The sequence below is a fragment of the Phyllobates terribilis genome, unplaced genomic scaffold (assembly GCF_046119375.1).
Source record: "Phyllobates terribilis strain yellow unplaced genomic scaffold, ASM4611937v1 Scaffold_303__1_contigs__length_2303217, whole genome shotgun sequence".
Lineage (NCBI taxonomy): Eukaryota > Metazoa > Chordata > Amphibia > Anura > Dendrobatidae > Phyllobates > Phyllobates terribilis.
The window spans coordinates 100,484-127,076 of NW_027363063.1; the positions used below are offsets into that span (position 1 = coordinate 100,484).

At 45.8% G+C, this 26,593-nt stretch overlaps 1 protein-coding gene across 1 annotated transcript in view; it reads right to left on the bottom strand.

The window, feature by feature from the left end:
* LOC141220801 (striatin-interacting protein 2-like) overlaps positions 1 to 26,593 on the bottom strand; it is a 61,339-nt gene that overhangs the window by 14,203 nt on the left and 20,543 nt on the right. Inside the window, exons 3-6 of the mRNA XM_073666406.1 lie at positions 24,280 to 24,380; positions 17,017 to 17,069; positions 15,050 to 15,116; positions 3,118 to 3,322 (exon numbers count right to left, since the gene is read on the bottom strand). Coding sequence (XP_073522507.1) covers positions 3,118 to 3,322; positions 15,050 to 15,116; positions 17,017 to 17,069; positions 24,280 to 24,380 — 426 coding nt within the window. The remainder of the gene's footprint in view (positions 1 to 3,117; positions 3,323 to 15,049; positions 15,117 to 17,016; positions 17,070 to 24,279; positions 24,381 to 26,593) is intronic.

The window sequence follows — 26,593 nt, forward strand, 5'->3', positions numbered from 1 at the left end:
CAGAGCTTGTCGGAGTTTCTGAGGCCTCCGTCTCGCTGTGCGGAGGGGACAGTACCGGCCTGTGGCGCTTCTTGCCACGAGAAGTCTGTTGGGATTTAGCTTATACCCAATGACCTAGAAGGCCAGACAGGCTATCAATGGAGCGAGTGAGCGCCTCCACTTTAACATCACTGAGCCCCCCGACCAGCGTTAAACTTGACGCCGTCGAGGACTCCTGCGTGTCAGATACGCGAGACAGATCCTGAAGCGGACCTGGGAGGCGGTCCGCGCCTTCTGGACCCTGATCCGACATGCCCTCACACAGAAATTTGAAAGGCCGAATAACCCCTTAAAGGTGTGGTCACTAACTAGGACAGAGTGATCCCGTACCACAGCCTGTTCTTCCCAGGGGAAACCAAGCGCTGAAGGGTTACAGCTCCTCTAGGAGAGAAAGCTACCCCAGCTGCCCGACAGAGCAAGGTTTAAGGGTTAACTGCCTTCGAGGGGTTAATGCTGCAGACCGCGGACAACCTCTGCTTTTTTTAAAAGAGGTGTGCGAGCCCCAGAAATACCTCAGCTGAGAGGTAACAGCGGCAGGTACAGCACAGTCTGACTACCTTAACAGGGTTGCAGAGAGGTGCCCCGCGCTGCGGAGGTGAGAAAGGAACCTTCTGCCTTAAAGACAGAAGCGATTCACCCAGCTGGCCGCGGTGACTGCTCTTCCCGGTCGGAATGAGGGAGAGAGAGAGACGAGAGACGAGCTAGGAGCAGGAGGACGCCGCTCGGTATGGCCACCGTGCATGAAGAAGCCGGAAGAGGAAGGGGCGGGAACCGCTCCAGCGCGCGCTTAGAGCGCTTCCTGCCCGCAAAAGACAGGCAGCCGAGGGGACGCGAGGCCACGCCCCCCGCTGCCGTTCAAAAAAGCGCGCGGCTTCTCCGTCCTCCGCTCCCGCTCGTCTGACACCTCACTGCAGGGATTCCACCTGCGGATAAAAAGAAAAAAACAGCAGTCACCGCATTGATTAAAGTAGCAGCGGCTGCCGCAGCAGCCGCTGATGGACTCATACATACTGAGCACTTACCCAGCTGAGCGCCACAGGGACCCCCAGGGATGTGTGGCACCGTGGCCCTTAGCTTCCCCCACGGTGGAGAGCGCAGGGACCCCACAGGCGCGGTTTGCGTTTCCGCCAGGAAGCGCCCTGTATCCCCCGGGGCCGGCAGGGTTCTGCGGGGACCGCCTTAGGGGGTACGCAGATCCGCCAGGGGAGGGATGGGGGTCCCAGCAGCGCTGAGACCCCCTGAGACCTCTAGACCAAGGGGGGTCCAGATCTCCGGGATAAAAATAAAAAAATCTTCTGAGGAGCTGCAAAGGCAGCGACTATCGTCTGCGACCTCAAATTTTAGACTGGAGAATCATGGGAGTAGGAGGAGCCTAGGCTGGAGGGTCCGGTCGCCACTTTTTATAAATCTGAGGTGAACTATCCTGTGGGGCTCCGCCTACCCACTAGTAATGATGTGACACCCCAGGGGTCTGGTTGCCACAGTAATAGAGATATTATGTCTGAGAGCAAGTGGGAGGTTTCTCTGGTCAGGAGAGCCTGGAGTAAAGTTCCAGACACAGGAAAAGATACATCAGGAGCTCTGTAGGAGCAGAGGCAGAAGGCCAGGGGCTGTGAGCAGAGATATAGCTCGCCCTGGCTGAAGTTACTAAAACCGGACACAGGAGTCCGAGGCTGTGGGGACTGATATATACCCAGCAGCAGAAACCAGCCGGCAGGGGATTCCAGGTCCTCTGGCCATAGAAGCCCGGAGGCTCAGTCACAAAGAAGGGACCAGCGCCGCCATCCAGGAGCGGAGGCTAACAGAAGGCCCCAAGTCACCAGCCATACGGGTGAGCACCACACGGTATACTCAGGGACGTGGGCTACTTGTAACCGCTGACAGCAAGGTAGCCAGGAAGAGTGCAGATAAACGGGGAGGCCTACAACTCCACCTGGCCAGGGGAACTCCTGCTTGCTCTCAGACTGACCAGGCCCCTTATACTAGCCAGTACTCCCGGGAGGGTCTGCCTTGTACCATCAGTAAAGACCCTGAACTGCACCTCACGTCTCTGTGATTCCTTGCCGCACCAGCACCATTAACATTGGGACCCTCACACCATCACTCCCATCATCTCTCACATTAGCTGCCCTGAGGCAATACTTCTCCCGTGGGGAGTTATCCCATACTCGGCTGCGCAAACAACATCAGCCTCAGCGGTCGGCAGCGCAGCGGCGGTCCCCACTGACCGCAATCCATGGGTGGCGTAGTCGGACATTTGCTATACATTAAGACTGCCACTGGTTTGACCACCCTGGGCACGGACCGGGTCACCGCCACACGGAGACTACAACCCCCAGCATTCTACAACAGGTCCGATTCCGGGTTCCCCTGCACAACACAGGCCCAGGGGGCGCGTCAATGATCCTGTGTCTCCCTTCCTTCCCTTCTGCTGCTGAAATTCAAATTTAGAAAATTGCTAAATTTTCAAAATTTTCGCCAAATTTCCGTTTTTTTCACAAATAAACACAAGTGAAATTGAATAAATTTTGCCACAATCATGAAGTACAATATGTCACGAAAAAAAAGTTTCAGAATCAGGGGGATCCGTTGAAGCGTTCCAGAGTAAATTACCTTAGAAAGTGACAGCGGTCAGAATTGTAAAAATTGGCCTTGTCATTAACGTCTAAACCACCTTCGGGGATAAGGGGGTTAAACCTTCACTAAACTTCCATATTAACCCATGGCCTTCATGTATAACTTCCATCAGTACATTATTTTTTTCACCCTAAAGCACCAGAAGAAGTATTGAGTATTAAATACCATCACTAACCACAATACCAACCCAAGTACAAATCTATGATGTAATTTGTGGAGAAAGTTGGCAAAGTCCGAGTAATTGGGGGGATTTTGCAATTTTTTTTCTGAAACACCAACACACTGGGAAAACTCGCTTTAAAAATCCTGAGCTTGCCCCTGGGGTTACAGTACTGAAAGAAAAAGGACATTTGTCACGTGCGCTTTATCTAGAGAAATCAAGGACCTGAAAGGAATTAAATGAATTCTCAGTGGAATTTTACGTTGCCGCCAGTTCCTTACCATTGCCATAGGCCCAGTCATCATTTATCCTGTGGCGCACCATTTGGTAGATAGCTGACATGGTTTTCATGTTGCTCTTTCTCCACTGTCGTCCGAGGTATTTTGTCTGGAGCTTCAGAAGTTTTAGCACATATAACTGCATCATTGCCTGCTTAACCTTCAGAGCACGTTTTAGAATGGGGGCAGATTTAAATACCACCAACATCTGATAAGAGAAGACAAGAACATAAAACCGCAATTAATGTTTAATTACCATGAAACTGTTATTTCCACTGTGGAGATCTTCCCTACATCGGTGTCCTAAAACACAATTTCAAGAATACATCAAAATGGCTTAAATGTAGTTAAAACGGCTCTCCGGAATCTTAAGCCCCCTATACACAAGATTGCTGTTGGCTGAACGATGGTTAGACTGGCAGCGATCTCACCCGGCACTCGCACACACAGGAGCACTTTCTCCACCAAGTCCCCCATGTATTCTCTGTAACAGAGTCAATACCAGACACTGGTGCCCATGGCCAGATCCTTAACTTCCCTGACAATCATCTGTCCAGGGCCTACAATCACACAAGACTTGTCAACTGGACCTGTCGATATCAGAGGGTTCAGCTGACGTTAGTCTAATGGATGGGGGATGGGGACACTGGTGGCCTATCAGCTATGAACTGAGCATTGTATGCTGTGTGTACTAATTTTAATATATAAGAAAATAATTTTGGTGAGTCCCAAAAATAATTAAAATCCTCAATTTATTACAAAATAGTTTAAAAGATCATACAGGTTGGGGATACATCTCAACGCGTTTCTGGCAAAAAGCCCTTATTCTCTGAGATACAGATTCCTTATGATACATGGTATAAAAACAAATGGTAACCAACCGTTGATCAATAAACACATATGTTAACAATCAATCACATTAAAGAATAATTAGCATAATCACAAGGCTAAATCACAAGGAAAACCAGAAGGAGAGGAAAAAAAACCTGCATTCAAATCCCTAAGATTTAATCTAGGTAAAGAGTATCATTCCTATGGTTCATGACGTTGGGGTATTTTGTTTCAAGTTTAATGATCAAAAATAATTCTCTTAGGAGGAGTTTTTTCCTCCAATCCCCTCCTCTAATAGGAATATCCACTTTTTCTAGCCCATAGAATGAAAAATTGTTTAATTCCCCTTTATGTCTCTCTACAAAATGCTTGCATGCTCCTGAATAGGATGCGTTTTTATTTTTGAGGTTGGTGACATGTTCTGCCATCCTTTTCTTTAATTTGCGTATTGTGCAGCCAATTTATTTTATTTTACATTCTTTGCAATATATGAAACACACAACATAATTTGTATTGCAATTAATAAATCTTTTTATATCATTGGCTGCATCAGTTTTTTGAGTTTGCAATGTATATTGGCACATCGTACATTTGGAACATGCACATTTAAAAAAACCTTTACAACTTAGCCAGATTTTTTTATCACTTTTTTGTGGCCTGTATAGACTTGGGGAAAGAGTAGCACCTAATGATCTCCCTTTTCTCGGCACACATACTAAATAAAATCCTGAAAAATGGATTAAGTCCCGATCTTGGAATAATATAGGGACATATCTGTTTAGAATATTTTTTATTTCCTGAAATTGGCGGCTATATGGGGTACTGAAGATGTTTTTTTTGTCCTTATTATTTGATTTTGTTGTAATTGGTTTCTGGCTGTTATTAATACCATCATCTCTGTTTAAATGAGTATGTCTCACAAAAACTTTTTTTTAATGCTGAAGCAATATGTCTTTTCTTATACCCCCTTTCCATTAATCTAGATGTTGCTACATTGGCTTGTTCATTGAATAGTGTGATATCAGAGCTATTCCTATAAATTCTATTTAATTCACCATAGGGGATTGAATTCACAGTATGTGCGGGATGGCAGCCGTCTGCTCTAAGTGTAGTGTTCCCACTAATAGGTTTTCTATAGTTGCGATATCTAACCTTTTGTTGTTTAACATTCCCTAATGAGAAACAAACCCAAAAAACTGATTTTATCCTGCGGTTCAGTATAAGTAAATTTTAAATTTACATCATTAGCATTGATATAGGATAAAAAAATATGGGATTTTTTCCACTTCTCCGACCCATATTAGTAAAACATCGTCCAAATATCTAACATATAATTCAATGTTATTTTTAAAAGGATTTTTGTCTGTGAAAATAGTGCTTTCTTCCCACCATGATACAAAAAGTACGGCTAAAGATGGAGAGAAACATGTATTATATATATATTAATATATATCCATATTGTGAAGACATGGGTCAGTGGGTGCTCTTGTCCGCTGGCCCGGCTGTCTTTAGAAAGATCGCATGGACCAGGGCTTATACCACTGAACACCCGCTCTCTTTTACTGTGGGCAGAACACTACTCAGACAACACAGGGTGATAGTAAATAGTGTGGTAATAATTTATTGAACCACCAACAATTAATAACATATAGAACAGTCCCAGCAAAACACAAGATGGTGCAAATTACAGAGTCTCACCCTTCCGCTGGCTCGCCAGGATTAGGGTAGTGAGATATGTGGCCAAGTGACCTGATTGAGACGATTTGAAGAATCCAGGTTGGGACAGAGTTCAGCAATGTTCAATGGATCTGTTCTGTATTTTTCCAGCCAGGGTTGTGGTCCCTTAGGCTGACATCCTGTAGAGTCTCTCAGAACAGATGCAGAGACCCCCTTTTTATAGTTCACATTTGTCCTTTCAAGCCATGACTCACAGGTCAAGGGTCAGGGATCATGATATTAATTCACAATGCTCGAGTATCCACAGCTCATCCCCCAATGTTGGCAAACACCCTACAATGGAATTGAACATATCTAGCAAACATCCATTGTTCAACAACCCTGAGTCGCCGTATTGCAAAACTGGCAGACAATAGATTGTAGGAGCGGATGTAAGATGTAGATAACAGCCATTCATCAATTACCAAATATCAACTCTAGTGATCAATATTCAGGTTTATAAGAACAATAGGCTGTGTTGACCAACCAAAGAAGAACACAAGTTCAAAGGTCAACATAAAAATAAAGGTATATTGCTCCTGGCCTATGGAATGTACAGTACAGACCAAAAGTTTGGACACACCTTCTCATTTAAAGATTTTTCTTTTTTTTCATGACTTTGAAAATTGTACATTCACACTGAAGGCATCAAAACTATGAATTAACACATGTGGAATTATATACTTAACAAAAAAGTGTGAAACAACTGAAAATATGTCTTATATTCTAGGTTCTTCAAAGTAGCCACCTTTTGCTTTGATGACTGCTTTGCACACTCTTGGCATTCTCTTGATGAGCTTCAAGAGGTAGTCACCGTAAATGGTCTTCCAAAAATCTTGAGGGAGTTCCCAGAGATGCTTAGCACTTGTTGGCCCTTTTGCCTTCACTCTGCGGTCCAGCTCACCACAAACCATCTCGATTGGGTTCAGGTCTGGTGACTGTGGAGGCCAGGTCATCTGGCGTAGCACGCAATCACTCTCCTCCTTGGTCAAATAGCTCTTACACAGCCTGGAGGTGTGTTTGGGGTCATTGTCCTGTTGAAAAATAAATGACGGTCCAACTAAACGCAAACCGTATGGAATAGCATGCCGCTGCAAGATGCTGTGGTAGCCATGCTGGTTCAGTATGCCTTCAATTTTGAATAAATCCCCAACAGTGTCACCAGCAAAGCACCACAACATCATCACACCTCCTCCTCCATGCTTCACGGTGGGAACCAGGCATGTAGAGCCCATGCGTTCACCTTTTCTGCGTCGCACAAAGACACGGCGGTTGGAACCAAAGATCTCAAATTTGGACTCATCAGACCAAAGCACAGATTTCCACTGGTCTAATGTCCATTCCTTGTGTTCTTTAGCCCAAACAAGTCTCTTCTGCTTGTTGCCTGTGACTCGCCCCCTGGGCCGTGGAGCACTCGGAGCCGGGCAATCGGGAAACGATGGGGGTAGTAGTGGCAACCCGGTTCCGTGGTTCAGGGTGGTCAGACCATTGGTAGTCTGCGACGCGCTGTTGATGTGTCCGACTACGCCACCCGTGGATTGCGGTCAGTGCGGACCGCCGCTGCCAGGTAGACCGCTGGGGCTAATGATGTATGCAGCTGGGATAGCGTGACTCCCCACGGGAAGAGTGCGGCCCCAGGGCAGTATAATGGAAGATGGGGGTGATGGTGCAGGACGTCCCAGTACCGTTAGTGCTGGACGAGCAAGGAGCACACAGACAACAGGTTGCAGTCCAGGGTCTTTACTAGAACAGGTGAACTGACCCACAAACAGGCCCGGCTAGGAGGGGGCCTGGACGTCTGAGAGCAAACGGGAAATTGGCCCTGGTCAGGGTGAGAGTGTAGGCCTACCGTGCTCTCTGCGCTCCTTCTGGCTATCTCCTCCTGGTAGGGTAACAGCCCACGGTCCCGAGCTCACTGTGTCCTCTCGCCCGTATGGTTTGCAACGTGGGTTCCTTTCTACTCCCGGCCTGGCACGGCTCTGCTGGTCCCTTCTGCTGTGGCGGAGCCTCCGGGCTTCTTAGGCCAAGGAACGTACAGTCCCCTGCGGACTGGTTATCTGCTGTAGGATGTGGAATCCTCACAGCCTCAGACGCCAAAGTCTGGTAAATTTGGTTCTTTATCTGCCAGGACAGGCGTCCTTCACCTCTTGTCCCTGGCTTGTGGCTCTCCTACTGCCACCCGTCCTCTTAGGGTGCAATACAACTGTCCCTCACTGCTCTGGGACACCTCTCAATCCAGAGACAGGTCGTCCAGTTCTCTCTAACCCTGCCCCCAGTTCCAGCTTTTATAGGGGCAGCCTGCTCCCCCTACTGGCCTGAGACAGAAGGTATTGCATGCTAATGTTCCCCTGACCAGAGAACCTCCCCCTTGCTCTCAGACACAGCTTTATTATATTTGTGGCATCCAGGCCAGGGTGACACATTCCCCCCTAGTAGAATTTAGTACTCCGGGACTAAACAGTAAACAAAGATAATATACATGACTATAAAACATTAGTAGACAAACGACGCACAGATTGAGTTCTTAAGGTCACAGTGTGGTCTGTGACCGGGTGTCCATATCACCAATACAACGGGGAGCCTTAACCAGGTGGGGGTCTGTCCTACCCCAAGTCCTTTACAGTCTTAGTTCATTCCTTGGTCAGGCTCCGAACGCAGTCCATACAAAGTCCCGGTTATTAAAAGTCCATAACCTTTGAGTCCGTACGGTAACTGCAAGAAACTGAAATACACTATTAATAATCATGCAGGTAACTTGGCAAACATTTCAACATTTGGCAACATGGTTATTTACAATTTTAGTGCACCCTATATTCTCCAGCGAGCGGGTATCTGACCCTTTGTGCTCCTGGTTGACCTCCTTAACCCACTGTCTGGTGGTGGATCGACCTGGCTTTCCCCACTAGCGTTAGGGGTACAGCTACCAGCTGGGTGTACAGGTAGGGCAGGCAGCTGTCTGCGGGTCCTTTGGCTCACCGCAGGCATGGCAGGCTCACTGTCAACAGAGGGTTGACTCTCCTGGGCTGCTGGTTCAGGCTCTTCTGCCTCTGGAGCTGCTTGCTCTTCTTCACCTTCCGGCTCTGGTGTAGGTTGTTGCTGAGCCGGTTGCGGGAAATGCTGGACGGGTACCACTATGGCATCGTTTATTCGAGTCCAGGACTGGGGGAACTCTCCGAGAACGGTGCTGATCATTTCTTCCTTGTCCTCTGCGGGTTCAAGATCACTTTGATCCTCTTCTGCACTACGGAGTTCCTTGGGGCACCTTTTTAGGTGGTCTCTGGAGACGGTACTAGTGGTTTCTCCTCCATCCTTGGTGATCACGCACACCTTCGGGTTGTCGTGATCAGACTGCAGTACGGTGTAGGGTTCCCTTTCCCACTGGTCGTCCAACTTGTGAAGCCTTCTCTTTCGCTTCAGGACCTGCTCACCAGGTTCTAGGGGACCAGCAGGGGCGTGTTGGTTGAAGAGTTTTTCTTGCCTCTCTCTCACCTGGGCCAGGCTCTTCTCCACACTCTCCTGTACCTTCTTGTACTGCAGTTGCCTTTCCTTAAAGTCAGTTAGGGCATGGGGCTCCCCTGAATACTTAGGCAGCCAGGCCGCTCCAGGGATGTAGGGCAGGGAAAATGGCATCACCGCTGCTGCAGCTGCGCTGGTGGTAGTGGGCGCCTCTGTGTCCGACATCTTCCTCCCCCCTAGTTAAGCGTGGCCTACCTTCCGACGATCCTCTTCTGTAGGCCGCGGCTCTGCTGATGCTGCTCCGGACGAGGACCTTGCGTCGCGTCCTGATGACGTCAGTGTCGCTCTCTCTCCCTTCCAGGACCTTGCGCAGCGTCGGTGCGTGGGGCGGAGCTTCGGGTCTCGCGCGGTTTGGACGTCCATGCCCCTCTTCTTCCCGCGCGGCGTCCTGAAGATTGCGTCCGATGGCGGGAAAATGGCTGAAGATGGCGGGAACCGACAGAAGATGGCGGGAAACGGCTCCGGATGGCGGGAAAACTCTTCTTCAGGTACGTGTACAGTATTTTTCAGGCACGCAATACCCGTTTGTGGCGGGTTGGTTACTATCCTGCCGACTACCCCAAAGCTGACTCGCCCCCTGGGCCGTGGGGCACTCGGAGCCGGGCAATCGGGAAACGATGGGGGTAGTAGTGGCAACCCGGTTCCATGGCTCAGGGTGGTCAGACCATTGGTAGTCTGCGACGCGCTGTTGATGTGTCCGACTACGCCACCCGTGGATTGCGGTCAGTGCGGACCGCCGCTGCCAGGTAGACCGCTGGGGCTGATGATGTATGCAGCTGGGATAGCGTGACTCCCCACGGGAAGAGTGCGGACCCAGGGCAGTATAATGGAAGATGGGGGTGAAGGTACAGGACGTCCCAGTACCGTTAGTGCTGGAGGAGCAAGGAGCACACAGACAACAGGTTGCAGTCCAGGGTCTTTACTAGAACAGGTGAACTGACCCACAAACAGGCCCGGCTAGAAGGGGGCCTGGACGTCTGAGAGCAAACGGGAAATTGGCCCTGGTCAGGGTGAGAGTGTAGGCCTACCATGCTCTCTGCGCTCCTTCTGGCTATCTCTTCCTGGTAGGGTAACAGCCCACGGTCCCGAGCTCACCGTGTCCTCTCGCCCGTATGGTTTGCAACGTGGGTTCCTTTCTACTCCCGGCCTGGCACGGCTCTGCTGGTCCTTTCTGCTGTGGCGGAGCCTCCGGGCTTCTTAGGCCAAGGAACGTACAGTCCCCTGTGGACTGGTTATCTGCTGTAGGACGTGGAATCCTCACAGCCTCAGACGCCAAAGTCTGGTAAATTTGGTTCTTTATCTGCCAGGACAGGCTTCCTTCACCTCTTGTCCCTGGCTTGTGGCTCTCCTACTGCCACACGTCCTCTTAGGGTGCAATACAACTGTCCCTCACTCCTCTGGGACACCTCTCAATCCAGAGACAGGTCGTCCAGTTCTCTCTAACCCTGCCCCCAGTTCCAGCTTTTATAGGGGCAGCCTGCTCCCTCTACTGGCCTGAGACAGGAGGTATTGCATGCTAATGTTCCCCTGACTAGAGAACCTCCCCCTTGCTCTCAGACACAGCTTTATTATATTTGTGGCATCCAGGCCAGGGTGACACACCTGTCCTTAGCAGTGGTTTCCTAGCAGCTATTTTACCAAGAAGGCTGAAGAGATGTGTCTGCTGCTAGAATTCTGTGTGGCATTGACCTGGTCTCTAATCTGAGCTGCTGTTAACCTGCGATTTCTGAGGCTGGTGACTCGGATAAACTTATCCTCAGAAGCAGAGGTGACTCTTGGTCTTCCTTTCCTGGGGCGGTCCTCATGTGAGCCAGTTTCTTTGTAGCGATTGATGATTTTTGCAACTGCACTTGGGGACACTTTCAAAGTTTGCCCAATTTTTCACACTGACTGACCTTCATTTCTTAAAGTAATGATGGCCACTTGTTTTTCTTTACTTAGCTGCTTTTTTCTTGCAATAATACAAATTCTAACAGTATATTCAGTAGGACTATCAGCTGTGTATCCACCAGACTTCTGCACAACACAACTGATGGTCCCAACCCCATTTATAAGGCAAGAAATCCCACTTATTAAACCTGACAGGGCACACCTGTGAAGTGAAAACCATTTCCGGTGACTACCTCTTGAAGCTCATCAAGAGAATGCCAAGAGTGTGCAAAGCAGTCATCAAAGCAAAAGGTGGCTACTTTGAAGAACCTAGAATATAAGACATATTTTCAGTTGTTTCACACTTTCTTGTTAAGTATATAATTCCACATGTGTTAATTCATAGTTTTGATGCCTTCAGTGTGAATGTACAATTTTCAAAGTCATGAAAATACAGAACAATCTTTAAATGAGAAGGTGTGTCCAAACTTTTGGTCTGTACTGTATGTCTGGAAGAAACATTAAGAAGAAAAGCTGTGCCATCACACAGATCTATATCTATCTATATATATACACACACACACACACACACAGTTAAGTTATTCCTTCTATCCTTAGCAGATAGGCCACCAGTATTCTATTGGATGCGCACCAGCCACATCAAGGCATACCTCTTTGATGGGACCCCAACTATTAGACTCGCTTCTCCTGGGTCAAGGCCTTTAAAATGACGATAGGATCCAGAACTGATTAAAAACAATGTAAGGGCTCCTTCACAAGTCAGCACTCATATGAGAAAAATTATTTGTGTTATTCATGGATAGCACTTGTACGTATTATAGTCTATGGGGAATTTCACTTCTGATTTGTGTTCCTATGACTGAGTTGTTCGTACAAAAGCATGGAGACTTGTTCCATATTGATCCGAGTGTCAGATCAAACTAGTCAACACAAATCTATATGTCCATGAAAAAAAAAACAGCACTAGGATACCATCCGTATGCGGTCCCTTTTTCACTGACTGTTTATTATGAAAAGCTTGAGAAACCTTCATTTTTTTACTTCATCCAAGAAAAACTGATGAAACTCTGACCAAACTCTGATGAAAATCAGATCAAAAATACCATAAAACATGAACCGTTTTTGCATACGAAAAAAAAAATAATTAAAATATGAAGGATGGGAGGAGTGCTCAGCCAACAAAGGAGAAAGTTGATTCCTACAAAAAACTAATCTGACCATACCGACTAATAGAATAAAGGAATTGTAAACAGGTGCAAGCTGTGGTGACTGCAATATATACATCCTACCTTCCCTTTAATTTTGTAGGTTTTTGAGGCAAGAGAGGTATATATGGAAAAGTAGGGTCTCATCACAGAAAGGGACGACTTGTCATGGCTTGTGGGCACACACAAGTTGCCCAAGTTATAAAGGACAAGTAGCAGTAATGTGGTTTAAAATTCATATATTCAATGTTTTCTTGTTATGTTATGCAATGTTTGCTGCTGCCCTCTTTGGTACTGATTGCAGACGGGGGGCCGTGTGTCTGCTGCACACTCACCATGGTACGGGAATGCTTCCATTTAGTGAGCTTGTTGAGGACCCTCAGCAAATTAAGGCTGCGTTCACACATTGCGTATTTTCGCGCGCTTTTTTGCGCGCGCTTTTTGAAAATACACAATGTGCTTTGTGTCTGCCAGCAAAGTGAATGGGAAATTCACTTTGCCGTTCAGACACTGTGTAATTTTACGCAGCGGGAAAGCGCAGCTGCGTAAAGAATTGGCATGTCAATTCTTTACGCAGCTGCGTCCTGCGCTTTCTCTCTATTGTGCCCATTATAAGCGATGGAATTACGCAGCGGTGTTCACACACTGCGTAATTCCATCGCTTTTTTACGGAGGCGCAGGATGGATACTCACCTATCCGATGTCAGGGGAGAGGCGTCCGGTCCGGTCCGCTCCAATCCCGCGCTTCCAGCATCTGCCGGTGAAGCGATCAGCTGTTAGCTAACCGGCTTGTAACCGGTCGGTCAGCTGATTTACAAGCCGGTCAGCTGACAGTCTGCTGATCGCTTCACGGCAGATGCTGCAAGCGCGGGACGGAGCAGACGCGTCTCTCATCCATCGGGTAGGCGAGTATCCATAGTCTGTACATACACTGCTAGGGACACACACACGACACATAGACACACAGACACAGACAGTACACATGTCACACTGAAATGAAGTGTGACATTACACATGTCACCCTTCATTTTCACACTGCGTTTTTTGCTGCGCTTTTTTACGCAGTGTGTGAATGGAGGTGCTTTTTTTACCTGCTTAAAAAAATGCAGGTAAAAAAGGCAGGAAAATACGCAGCGTAAAAAAACGCAGGGAAATACGCAATGTGTGAACGCAGCCTTATGCAGGAAAATAGATTTCTCCAGCAAAACTGATTATTGTCCCCAGACTCCTGCATGATGGAAACAAAACAGAATACATGGTTCTTATTCTCATGTCCTTGTCACAGTCCTACAATATTTTTTTACACTAGGACACAAAAAAAGTAAGTAACGATTTCTTATTAACATATTTTCAACATATGCAGTGAATTGCTTTTACAAAAATGTACTAAGGTCTTTTTACATTTGCTTTTATTTCAGAGATTGAAAAGTAATGAATTGCAATGTCACAAACATTGCTTGCCCAAGCTAGTAGGATTAACGGTCTATATTTCTTAATCAATATACCATGTACAAAGAAACAACTAGCCAGACATCATTCCCTAAAGTAACAAATTATATATGCAATGGAGCCATTATCATAAAATGTGATCCTATGATAGTGCATAAAAATAAAGGACACACCTAAAGCAAATACACAGGTGAATCCATATTGTATGAATTGCAGTACCAGCAAATGGCCACTTGGTGGCAGCAAAATATCTGTTTTTCTCTCTATGTAGAGATAGATCTATAGATGGATAGATTAGATATAGATATATCTAGATGGAGAGAGAGAGATCTATTTATCTATCCTACAGGGAATATCTTACTAGTAAAGTTAATAGGAAGCCATCGTCACAAAATTACCTGTTGTTTAACTTTTAAAGTCTGTTTTTTATGTGATATATATTTTTTTCTTCCATTTCATGATCTTTATAAAAAAACAAAAATTAGCAATCTTGCAATTTATACACTAGCCCATGGGGCTTTTTTAGATGACTAATTCCTGTAGTTTCAGAAAGACTTTTCAGCAGGCTCGGTATGATCAGAGGCGGGATTATAATGACAGGTGACACCTCTATACACAGCTGATAACATAGGATCCCGCAAACACAATAGGTGATATCACAGCGGTCCCTGCTCTCCCTCCCTTCACAATGACTTTTGCACACACTCATTAGATGCTTCAATACAAAAGAAAGGGTGGTTGGGGTTTGACCATTATAGTTAATGTGCAGGTGTTTTTTCCTGAAACGACAGGAAGTTAAAGTTTAAAAAAGCCCAAATGGCCAGTATACAAACTGCAAGATTACTTTCTTTTTACTAAAAAGATTGTGATATGAAAAAAATATTGGCAAAAATGTTAAAATAAAAATAAATAATAATACAATTTTCCTATGATATCTTCCCTCTAAGTAAGAAAACAGTCATTAGACCAAGAGGGATAGAGGATACTGCCTTTACAATTAGCAAAGGTTTATGTAAGCCCTCATAGGCTATACTATACTGTAACTTTGGTTGCTTGACTTTTAGTCTACGCCAAACCGCCGATAGATTGCAGGTAGATTGCAGTCACGTTCAACTTGCATTTTGTGATAGTCAGATCACTGTTTCTTTAGATGCAATGCGACCCCATTTACAGTTAGTAGGTGTTATGTTGCAGAGCATCATTGTGATCATCATGTATCCCTGGCCTTACCCATAAAACGTCAGGAAAAAAAGCACAAAAGATGGTGCTCATCTTGCAAAAGAAAAAGGCTATGAATGTAAAGTTGCTGTCAGCTACAGATCTCTTACCAGGCTTTCAGCTGTAAGTTCAGGCAACTCATGGACAACACATGATGGGAACTCCAAAATAGAAATACTAAGGAATCAAGGAGAAAACACAAAAAATAACAATTTTTGGGGATTACTACTGTATATACATCTATGACTTCTCACAGCTTTAATTCAATAATCTTTTTTTTTTATAAAAAGACTCCACTTTTCTTTCTTTCCTTGGGCAGGAGGGGGAGCTAAAGAGTATACAGACATTACAGCAGGGGATCACAGCTGATTCATTTTGTGAGGTAAGACATTTCACTGCCTGTTTTTAAGCAATGTTTTACCTGAAATAAAGAATCAGCTGTGATCCCGTCCTGTAATGTCTGTATACTCTTTTGCTTCCTCCCCTGTCCAGGAGCTGTGGTATGATCAGACCATGGCCCTGTAAGGTCAGACACATCCATTACACAGTACACAGCAGGGGCACATTTATAAGATTATCTCAGCACAGGAACATTTTTTTAACACATCCAAATGTGGATCTTATTTTTATTCCAAGATCTAGTGAATAAAATTAACTTTTGTTCATGGGAAAACCCCTTTAAGTGCATGAAAGCACAAGTATAAGAGATCAGGGCCATAAGTAAAATCTAATTTATACAAATGTAGCCTATGTTCTTTGTGGTAAGGGATAGGTGCATTTTTTGTTTTATGATCACCAATAATGGTCCAACCACAGATCCCGATGATCCTGTTAAATCGGGTCATTAAACCTGCAGTCAGGCCATGAACTGCACCTGTATTATGATCGTGTGAAACTAGTATATGGCAAAACATGACAATTACATGCCAACTTTGCCAAAACCAAAGCTTAATCAAGTGAAAATTAAATGGAATCTGTACCCATATTTGAGCGATCTGACCTATTAACATGGGCATACAGGTTGTAGACTGCTGAAATTAGTCATCCTTGTATGCCTCATGGATGATGGCTTGTTGTTGAGAAATCTTTATCACTTTATGTAATTGATCTCTTCAAAGATATGGGGAGGACACTGCCTGAAGATAACGCTGTCTCCTTGCTTCATTATCCTATATATGTCTCCTCACCTCTCGCCATTGTGTCTGTGATGTCAGGTGCGTGGTTAGAAGTCCCGCTTCTGCGCATTCTGACTGCCGTTGCTCCTCTTCACTGTTCCGCCCTTCTCTTTAGCTTTACTTTTGTTCTGCGCAGACGCCGGAGAGTCACTGTAACTTCGGCTCCCAGTGTTCTCCAGCATGCAGAGAAGGTGCACTCCTGACTTCCTTCCTCCCGCCTTGCATAGTAAGCATGTTATTTGTAACTTTTCTGGCCGCCGGAGAACACTGGGAGCGGAGGTCACAGTGACGCTCTGGCGCATGCGCAGAACAAAAGTGAAGCAAATGCCCATAGAAGGAACAGTGAAGAGGAGTGACAGCAGTCAGAAAGTGCAGGCGCGGGATTCCCAGCCGAACCCCTGACGTCACAGAGACACAGTGACGAGAGGGGGAGAGAAATATCAGATAATGAAGCTCTCGAGGCAGGGATATCTTCCAGGCAGTGTCCTCCCCAGAGCCTGGAAGACGTAATTTACATAAAGAGATAAAAGATAATTTCTCAACAACAAGGCATCTGATATGAGACATACAGGTATCACGCTCCTCAGCAGTCTATAACCTGTATGCCCATATTAATAGGTCAGATCACTAAAATGTGGTGACAGATCCCCTTTAACAGGAGGGCAAATGTGAAGGAATCAGTCAGTACGTTATTACATAAGAAAGTAGTGATATGAATGTTTGGGCACTTTTATCCCAAAAAGAATGATATCTTTGTAGAGATCCGATGTGCCAGTCACAAGAAATTTATAGTATAAGTCTTGAGTAAAATCAGGCCAGAAGTGCACTGGGGATGTTAATGTACTTGTACCTTATTTTATATTGGCCATATCACCACTTCTATAATGTAAAACCGTTCTGACAGGTTCCCTTTCATAGTTTCTTTATATGGTTCAGTTTTGACAGCAGTTTCTCTCTAGGGGAAACAAAATGTATGGTGAAATGTAGCATATGATCTTTGAATAACACGTTGTAAAACAAGAGGGTTAATGGACTATTCACAACGTGCTTTATATTGGACCAAAAGAACACCACCATTACAATTAGCTACATAAGTAGCAGCAATCTAGAAAAGAGAGTTTTCAATGAGAAGAAAGAAGTAAGTCATGTACTGTACAGTGTCCCCAGGGATAATCAGACTACAATGGGCTTTTGTAACCTGAAATCTCATCCAATTAATGCCACAGTGCCAAACTGTGCCACATACAACTGTCTGAAAGACTCAATCTATCATAATATGCACTGAACAAGTGAAATGCCAGTGACTAACAAACCAGTGCATCAAACTTGGTGCAGGCCAATAATGGGCTCTGTATTACGGTATGACTGGTGGTCTACTTACGGTATGACTGGTGGTCTAAGTAAATCTACAAGTACTGTACTGCTCTTTACCAGTGTATGGCAAGTTACTCTTTGGCTATGAAATGAGGATGATTTTGTTATATTTCACTGAGCTCTGACTTCTGTACAGGATCCTCAACAAAGAAAGTTATTTGCAGCTTCCAGCAGCTGTTCCTGGCTGTATAGGCGGGAGATGATGCCCTCATCATCTCCTGCCTCGACTATTGCAACCTCCTGCTCTGTGGCCTCCCTTCCAACACTCTCGCACCCCTCCAATCTATCCTAAACTCTGTAGCCTGACTAATCCACCTGTCCCCCCCACTATTCCCCAGCCTCTCTTCTCTGTCAATCTCTTCACTGGCTCCCCATTATCCAAAGACTCCAGTTCAAAACCCTAACCATAGTATACAAAGCCATTCACAACCTGTCTCCTCCATATATCTCTGACCTAGTCTCCCGGTACATACCCGCACACAACCTCCGATCCTCACAAGATCTTCTTCTCTACTCCCCTCTTATCTCCTCTTCCCACAATCGCATACAAGATTGCTCCCGTGCATCCCCCCAACTCTACCCCAACATATCAGACTCTCTCCTACCGTAGAAACCCTCAAAATGAACCTGAAGACCCACCTCTTCCGACAAGCCTACAACCTGCAGTAACCACCGCTCCACCATACCGCTGCACGACCAGCCCTACCATCACCTACTGTATCCTCACCCATCCTCTGTAGACTGTGAGCCCTCGCGGGCAGGGTCCTCGCTCCTCCTGTACCAGTCGCCGTCACGTTTTGTTCAGGATTAGTGTAATTGTTTTTGCTATGTATACCCCTTTCTCACATGTAAAGCACCATGGAATAAATGGTGCTATAATAATAAATAATAATTTAGCCCTTTATCGCAAAAGCCTATTTCTCAGATGCTTCATTGGGGAACACAGGAACAATGGGTTTATATGCTGCCACCTGGAGGCTGACACTAAGAATACATACATCTTAGAAAAAAAAAGATTCCTCTCCAATAGGTTACTCCTGGGCAGAAGTCACCCAGCTGTTCAGTTTAGCTTAGTGTCATTCGGAGGCACACATGGGTCTGAGTAGCTGATCCGTCTTAACCTTAATTAGGCAGGTTAGGAACTAACCTTCTTCCCCTTGTCTTTCTGAAGACGTGGGCTGTGGCCCGAATTTTTCAAAGGATGGGTAACAGAGTGTGAATTAAGTCACTCTTTGTACAGCCTGTATCCTCTCTCATGAGTATGGCAGGACCATGTACTTTCACGATCGGCAATCCGGTACCTGGGCGGTTGGTCCTTTGACTCCTGCCCGCCCTGCCACCATAACACGGCACGTTTGCATGGAGCAGAAGATGGAGTCCAGACATACCGGCACCTGTATGTAGGATCAAGCTTCTTTTTTTCAAGGTGTCCCCAGATTTTCTGCCCTTGGCAATGCATCATCCCTGGGTAGTGCACCACGTTAGACAAAATTAATGGTTATTCTAGTCTCCCTTTGAGGTGGTTATTTGAGTACTTTGGTTCTTATGAGATCTTGATCCACAGGGCGGTCTCCATTTTACCTCAGTCTTTCACCTGGAGTCATTAATGGCTGGGTTAGAAAATGCTAGCAATGTTTCCATCCTTTCAACTCCAATGGGAGAGCTGGTCAAGTCCATCTCTTTCAAGGCTTAAAGCATGTCATTCAGATGATCAATTTTTTGTTGCATTACCTGGACAGCCTGGGAGTTTGGAGATTTTATGCCTTTTATGGTCTCCCAAGAAGCCTATTACCTCCACTAGAGATTCCACTGGTAGGTGATGGGTCAGGGTGAAGGTCAAGGCGCTTCTACATTCCAGAGGAATCTTGGTCTTTCCCCATCATTGCAAGATTCTCCTCTTCTACTCGGCTTCGGGCCTTTCATAATAGGTTTGTCTGGCAAGGATTAGGAAACAATGCTCTTAGAAGTCACATTTCTACCATTACATTTAAAAAGCCTCTTGTTCATAAGTGAGAACCGATCGGCACTTGTCCTAAGGTTAAGGTGGTTCCCCTTTTTAATTTTTGCATGCCTGTCTTGAGCCAGGGCTGACTTCCAAGGGTCAGGTTCCTGCCTTGGCTATCCTGTTCTAGCAAAACTTGACTTGTAGGATTCAGGTCAGGATTGCCCACCTGGGCAGGGCGAACTCAAGGCTACTGTAGTAGTTACCCTGCATCTGGGTAACCTCAGCTCAGTCCTCTACTTTCAGTCCAATCAGATATATCTTTCCATTTCGGCTTTCCAGCAGGATGATTTTAACTCTTTAGCTATTTCTTCCATTAGGCGAGGCTCTAATGAGGAGGCTCTCACCTGTCTTTCTCCTTCTCTGGAACACGAATCTAAAGGCCCCGTCACACTTAGCGACGCTGCAACGATCCCGACAACGATACAACCTGTCAGGGATCGTTGCTGCGTCGCTATGTGGTCGCTGGTGAGCTGTCAAACAGGCAGGCTCACCAATGATCAGGGGAGCAGCGACATCGTGGAAAGAATCTTTCCACTATGTCCTGCTCCTGGTTATGAGCCTGCTGAAGCAGGAGCAGGCTGGTAACTATGGTAAACATCGGGTTACTAGGGGCACACGCGCACCTAGTAACCCGTTGTTTATCATGGTTACGAGCCAGCTAAAGTGAGCGGTAACCTCCCGATCACTGTAGCAGAGTGGTAACCATGATAAACAACGGGTTACTAGGTGCGCGTGTGCCCCTAGTAACCCGATGTTTATCATGGTTACCAGCCTGATCGCTGCTCCCGCTGGTCACACACTGCGATGTGTGCTGACCAGCGGGAGGGCAACGACCAAAAAATGGTCCAGGACATTTTGCAGCGATCAGCGACCTCACAGCAGGGGCCTGATCGTTGCAAAGTGTCACACGTAGCGACATCGCTGGTGAGGTCGCTGTTGCGTCACCAAAACCGTGACACAGCAGCGATCTCGCTAGCGATCTCGCTATGTGAGACGGGGGCTTAAATCACATTGGACACCTGTGGAAATTTCTTATTCTTCAATTCTGACCACTGTCACTTTATGAGGTAATATCTCTGGAACGCTTCAACGGATCCCACTGATTCGGAGATTGTTTTTTCGTGACATATTGTACTTCATGATTGTGGTAAAATTTCTTCGATATCACTTGCGTTTATTTGTGAAAAAAACGGAAATTTGGCGAAAAGTTCGCAATTTTCAAGCCCTTAAATCAGAGAGATATGTCACACAAAATAGTTAATAAATAACATTTCCCACATGTCTACTTTACATCAGCACAATTTTGGAACCAAAATTTTTTTGGGTTAGGAAGTTATAAGGGCTAAAATTGACCAGCAATTTCTCATTTTTCCAACAAAATTTTTTTTTTTCTTTTTTTTTAGGGACCACATCACATTTGAAGTCATTTTGAGGGGTCTTTATGACAGAAAATACCCAAAAGTGACACCATTCTAAAAACTGCACCCCTCAAGGTGCTCAAAACCACATTCAAGAATTTTATTAACCTTTCAGGTGCTTCACAGAAATTTTTGGAAAATGGAAGAAAAAATTGAACATTTACATTTTTTCACAAAAATGTTACTTTAGACCCCAATTTTTTTATTTTTGCAAGGGTAACAGGAAAAAATGGACCCCAAAATTTGTTGTGCAATTTCTCCTGAGCACGTCAATACCCCATATGTGGGGGAAAACCACTGTTTGGGCGCATGGTAGGGTTTGGAAGGGAAAGAGCGGCAATTGACTTTTTGAATGTAAAATTTGCTTGAATAATTAGCGGACGCCATGTTGCATTTGAAGAGCCCCTGATGTGCCTAAACAGTGGAAACCTCCCACAAGTGACACCATTTTGGAAACTAGAACCCTCAGGGAACTTATCTAGATGTGTGGTAAGCACCTTGAACCCCCAGGTGCTTCACAGAAGTTTATAACATTGAGCCGTGAAAATAAAAAAATCAAACTTTTTCCATAAAAATGATGTTTTAGCCCCAAATTTTTTATTTTCACAACGCTAAGAGGAGAAAATGGACCCCAAAAACTTTTGTGCAATTTCTTCCAAGTACGCCGATACCCCATATGAAAGGGAAAATACACTGTTTAGGCGCACGGCAGGGTTCAGAAGGGAAGGAGCACTGTGTGACTTTTTAAATGCAAAATTGGCTGGAATTGAGAGCGGACGCCATGTCACGTTTGGAGAGTCCCCTGATGCACCTAAACAGTGGACATCCCCCACAAGTGACCCCATTTTGGAAACTAGACCCATCAAGGATTTTATCAAGGGGTATAGTGAACATTTTGAACCCAGAGGCACTACACAGAAATTGATAACATTAGGTCATCATATTGAATAAGTTGTCATTAGTCTTAAGCGCAAGTGCTCGCTACTTGAGTTTGCATTGGGTACTGCGGTATATATCATGTATCGTGGGTGCTCGAGTGACATGCTCAAGTCCCCGTGCATGGCAGGTAATCCCCGCGAGGTTATTCTGGCCGTGAAGCATATGGGGCGGGGACTCGAGCTTGTCACTCGAGCACCCGCGATACTTGGTGCATACCCGAGCACCCGATGCAAACTCAAGTAGCGAGCACTTGCGCTCAACACTAGTCCCCATATCATCATCATTTTTTTTTTCTTTACTTTTGAAAAAATCCCAACCCCAGCACAACCCTAACCCCAGCACAACCCTAACCCCAGCGGTAATTTTTTCCGCCTTTCCTCGTGCGGTATAAATGATTAGACGACTTTATTCTTCTGGTCGGTGCGATTACAACGATGCCAAATTTATATCGGGTTTTTATGAGCTGTCACACACGAAAAGACGCTTTTTTTTTTTTTGCAAAGACTAGTTTTCGCATCGCCATATTTTGAGAGCTATAATTTTTCCATATTTCGGCCGACAGTCATGTGATGGCTTGTTTTTTGCGGGACGAGTTGACGTTTTCAGTGGTACTATTTATATTTACATTCGTCTTTTTGATCGCGTTTGGCGGTATGATGATAAAGCATCGTTTTTTTGCTTAGTTTTTTTTTTTACCGTGTTCACTAAAGGGGTTAACTAGTGGGACAGTTTTATACTTCAGGTTGCTCCGGACGCGGCGATAACAAATATGTGTACTTTTTTTTTTTCATAATATTTATTGATGGGTACATTATATTTTTATTTTTTGGAGATTATTATTTTTTTTTAATATTTTTACAATTTAATTTTTTTTTTCACTTTCTGACACTTTTCTTACTTTTATACTTTGTCCCACTATGGGACTCTCACTTTTTTCAGTCTGATCGGCTGTATAGCATAGGGATGCAGCAGTATCTCTGTGCCATACATCCTGTCAGATCTGTACAGGGAGAAGATACTTTGATCACGCACATAACAACCACGGGACCCGGCCACAGACACCGCGGGATGCCGGCGAAGAGTTGGGTAGTGGCGCTTACCTCCTCTTGCCATCGGAATGCTGCGATCGACTTCGATTGCAGCGTTTCGGGGGTTAATGTGCTGGGAGCGGTGTGGCACCGCTCATTGCACGTAGTACCGGGAGTCAGCTGTGACAATCAGCTGACATCCGGCGGCGATCGTGCCCGCACAGCCTGTCTGCGGGCGAAATCACCAGGGCGTACTAATACATATCATGCTCATAAGGCCCAGATATGTATTAGTACGCCTTGGGCAGGAAAGTGGTTAAAATTGCTGTTGGGAGAAGGCGCCCTTCAAATATGAGAGACCTGGAGCAGTTTACAAAAGAGTGTTCCAAAATTCCAGTTGAGAGGTGTAAGAAGCTTGTTAATGGTTATAGGAAGTGATTGATTACAGTTATTTATTCCAAAGGGTGTGCAACCTAATATTAAGTTGAGGGTGCCAACAATTTTGTCCAGCCCATTTTTGGAGTGTTGTGTGAAATTATGTCCAATTTGCCTTTTTTGCCCTCTGTTTTTTTTTTGTGTTGTTCCAATACACACAAAGGAAATAAACATTTGCATAACAAAACATTTGTAATTGCAATAATTTTCTGAAACAATTTCAAGGGTGTCAACACTTTCAGCCACGACTGTATATATTACACATATTTATGCATCTGTAGCTTTGTCGCCTCATAAAAAAAGGGGGCCCAGACATTTCTTGCAGACGGGCCCCAAGCAGTCAATGTCCGCCCTTGTCACCAGAGAATTCCAACAGCATGCACTGTGAGAATTCAAAAGTCTGCAGTCACATAAAGGGGTTGTCCAGGATGGGAATCAAAGTCTGCAATCTGTCTAAGTGCAGAAAGAAGAAGATTCTCCAGCGGCTTGATGCCGAAACGTGGTGGTTCTGTGGTTTGCCGATAATATTGGATTTTAAAGGTTTGTAAAGAAAAAGTGAAGTTTTATGCTTACATCACCTGCCATTGCTGGAAAATCTTGTTCTTTCTGTATTGCTACTTCGACCCAGACTAGGGCGGCTCCGTGTGGTCATGTTCATTCTAACAAGGTGCTACTGAATCCGTTGAGCTAACTCTCCTGTTCCCTTCCCGGCTTCGTATTAACCCCTTTAAGTGGGTTGCCCAGGACTTAAAAGGATTTTTCCTTTTGAGTAAATGAAAGTCATCAGTTGCAGGTTGTTATAAAGAAACAAACCGTGCTGTACTCACCTCCCCGAGGTCCACGATGAGTCTTTGCCGCTGCTCGCGGTGGCCGGCATTGGCTGATGTCACATTAACAGTGCAGCAGCCAATCGCTACGCTCAGTGGCTCTGTCAGTGTAAACTGAACACCGCGTAGTTGACATGACTTTCAGGTCGCAGCCAATGTTAGACACTGGAAGCTGCTGCAGACACTTGCCGGTGGACTCGGGGAAGGCAAATACGGAACGTTTTGTTTCATTATTACCATCTGCAGCAGGGGACATTCATTTATTGAAAGGGAACAGGTGGGCACTCTTCGTCTCTTGTTTTGATTTTGAGCTACACTTCCATCCAGTGGACAAGAATGTTAAAGCAGATGCTCTGTCTTGATATTTTGAAGTGACTATTTTCGTGGAAGAGGCTCAGTATATCATAGATCCGGCCAGGATTGTTGAAGCAGCCCTTGTCCTCCTAAAAGACATTCATCTGGGGAAAACCTTTGTTCCTAGTGCTAAAAGAAGGAAAATACTGTCATGGGGACAAGAATCCAAGCTAGCCTGCCATGTGGGAGTACTCACATCCACTGAGCTAATTGCACACCGCTTTTGGTGGCCATCGCTGTCCAAGGATGTTCAGGACTTTGTGACCACTTGTCCGCAGTGCCCAAGAAACAAGTCTCCCAGGAACAAGCCTGCTGGTCTCCTTCAGCCTCTGCCAGTTCTTTCCGCCCCCTGGCAACATATCGCTATGGATTTCATCATGAACCTGCCCCTCTCTGAGGGTTACAACACCATCTGGGTCATGGTGGAACAGTTCTCTAAGATGGGTCACTTTATCCCCTTGGTCGGCCTACCTTGGACTCCCAAGCTTGCCACATAGTTCTTCCAGCATAAGTTTCATCTTCATGCTTTCCCTCTCCACATTGTCTCTGACCGCAAAGTCCAGTTTACATCTAAATTTTGGAGAGATCTTTGCAAGCTGCTGAATGTCCAGCTGGATTTCTCCACCGCGTGCCATCCACAGAGCAATGGACAAGTGAAACCAGTTAACAAAACTCTTGAAAACTACAGTATGCTTGCCCCTTTATTTCTGCTCACCAGGATGACTGGATACAACGTCTTCTATGGGCAGAGTTCTCCTACAGCAACCACATTGGACTCACAATAAAACGTTCAAAAATGAAAGTGAAACTGTTTTCCTGTGAAATATGTTAAGGAACATCCAGGGTAAAGACTTGTGTATAAGGTAAAATAAATAACCAAAAACAAAAATACTCCTCCACACCTTGGGCTATGTTCACAAGTAGCATTTTTATGCGTTTTTGCACGTTTGTATTGCTTTCAACCGTGACAAATGCATTCACCGGGAAATGTCATTTTAACATTTTACAACCTTATCTGGCCATGTGCTGTGTGACACATGCATACAGTGCTGAAAAGACATGGGAACAGCATGGGGAAGACCCCTGGAAGGATCTCTGACTCCCAGGTCACTGCCTAAAAGTGTGCCCATCAGAAGTGATCCTTGCCGTATCAGAAGATGCAGACTTGCAACTATCCCCGTGCAAGTCCTTGTCCCAGGGCAGTGTTCAATTATACCTCCCCCATTCCTTGCAATGCAAGCGCAAATATGCAGCCAACCACCCACCCACCCCCAGGCTGCAATACCATACTGCTAGCTTGCACTTGAAATTGGGCCTTTTAGTTTGGAGAAGGCCGAAGCTGGCCACTACCTCATGGCTGCGACGGCGGCGAGGTCTGCATACTCAGTCCCCAGCCGCCACTATTTTCCTGGGAACCTTCCCCACACTTTTCTTAGCTTGGCCTGCTTTAGGGCAGCATTGGACGAGCCCACCAGACAACCAGAGACTCCTCCGGTGGGCCTTGGCTTCTCCATCAGGGGAGTTGAGAGTGCCAAGGTGAGGAGCATGATGATGATGATAGAAGTTAGCATCTGCTTTGTTTTCTTGTAATGTAAGCGTAAGTGTGCAGCCTGCCACCCACCCCAGGCTGCAATACCATACTGCTAGCTTGCACTTGAAATTGGGCCTTGTAGTTTGGAGGAGGCCATAGCTGGCCACTACCTCATGGCTGCTTCGGCAGCGAGGTCTCCATACTCAGTCCCCAGTCGCCACTATTTGTCCCGGTAACCTTCCCCACAGTTTCTTAGCCTGGCCTGCTTTAGGGCAGCATTGGACGAGCCCACCAGACAACCAGACTCCTCCGGTGGGCCCTGGCTTCTCCATCAGGGGAGTTGAGAGTGCCAAGGTGAGGAGCATGATGATGATAGAAGTTAGCATCTGCTTTGTTTTCTTGGAATGTAAGTGTAAGTGTGCAGCCTGCCACCCACCCACCCCCAGGCTGCAATACCATACTGCTAGCTTGCTTGCACTTGAAATGAGGCCTTTTAGGCTTGTGGAGGCAGACGCCGGCCACCATGTCATGGCTGCATCGGCGGCCTGGTATCCATACTGAGTCCCCA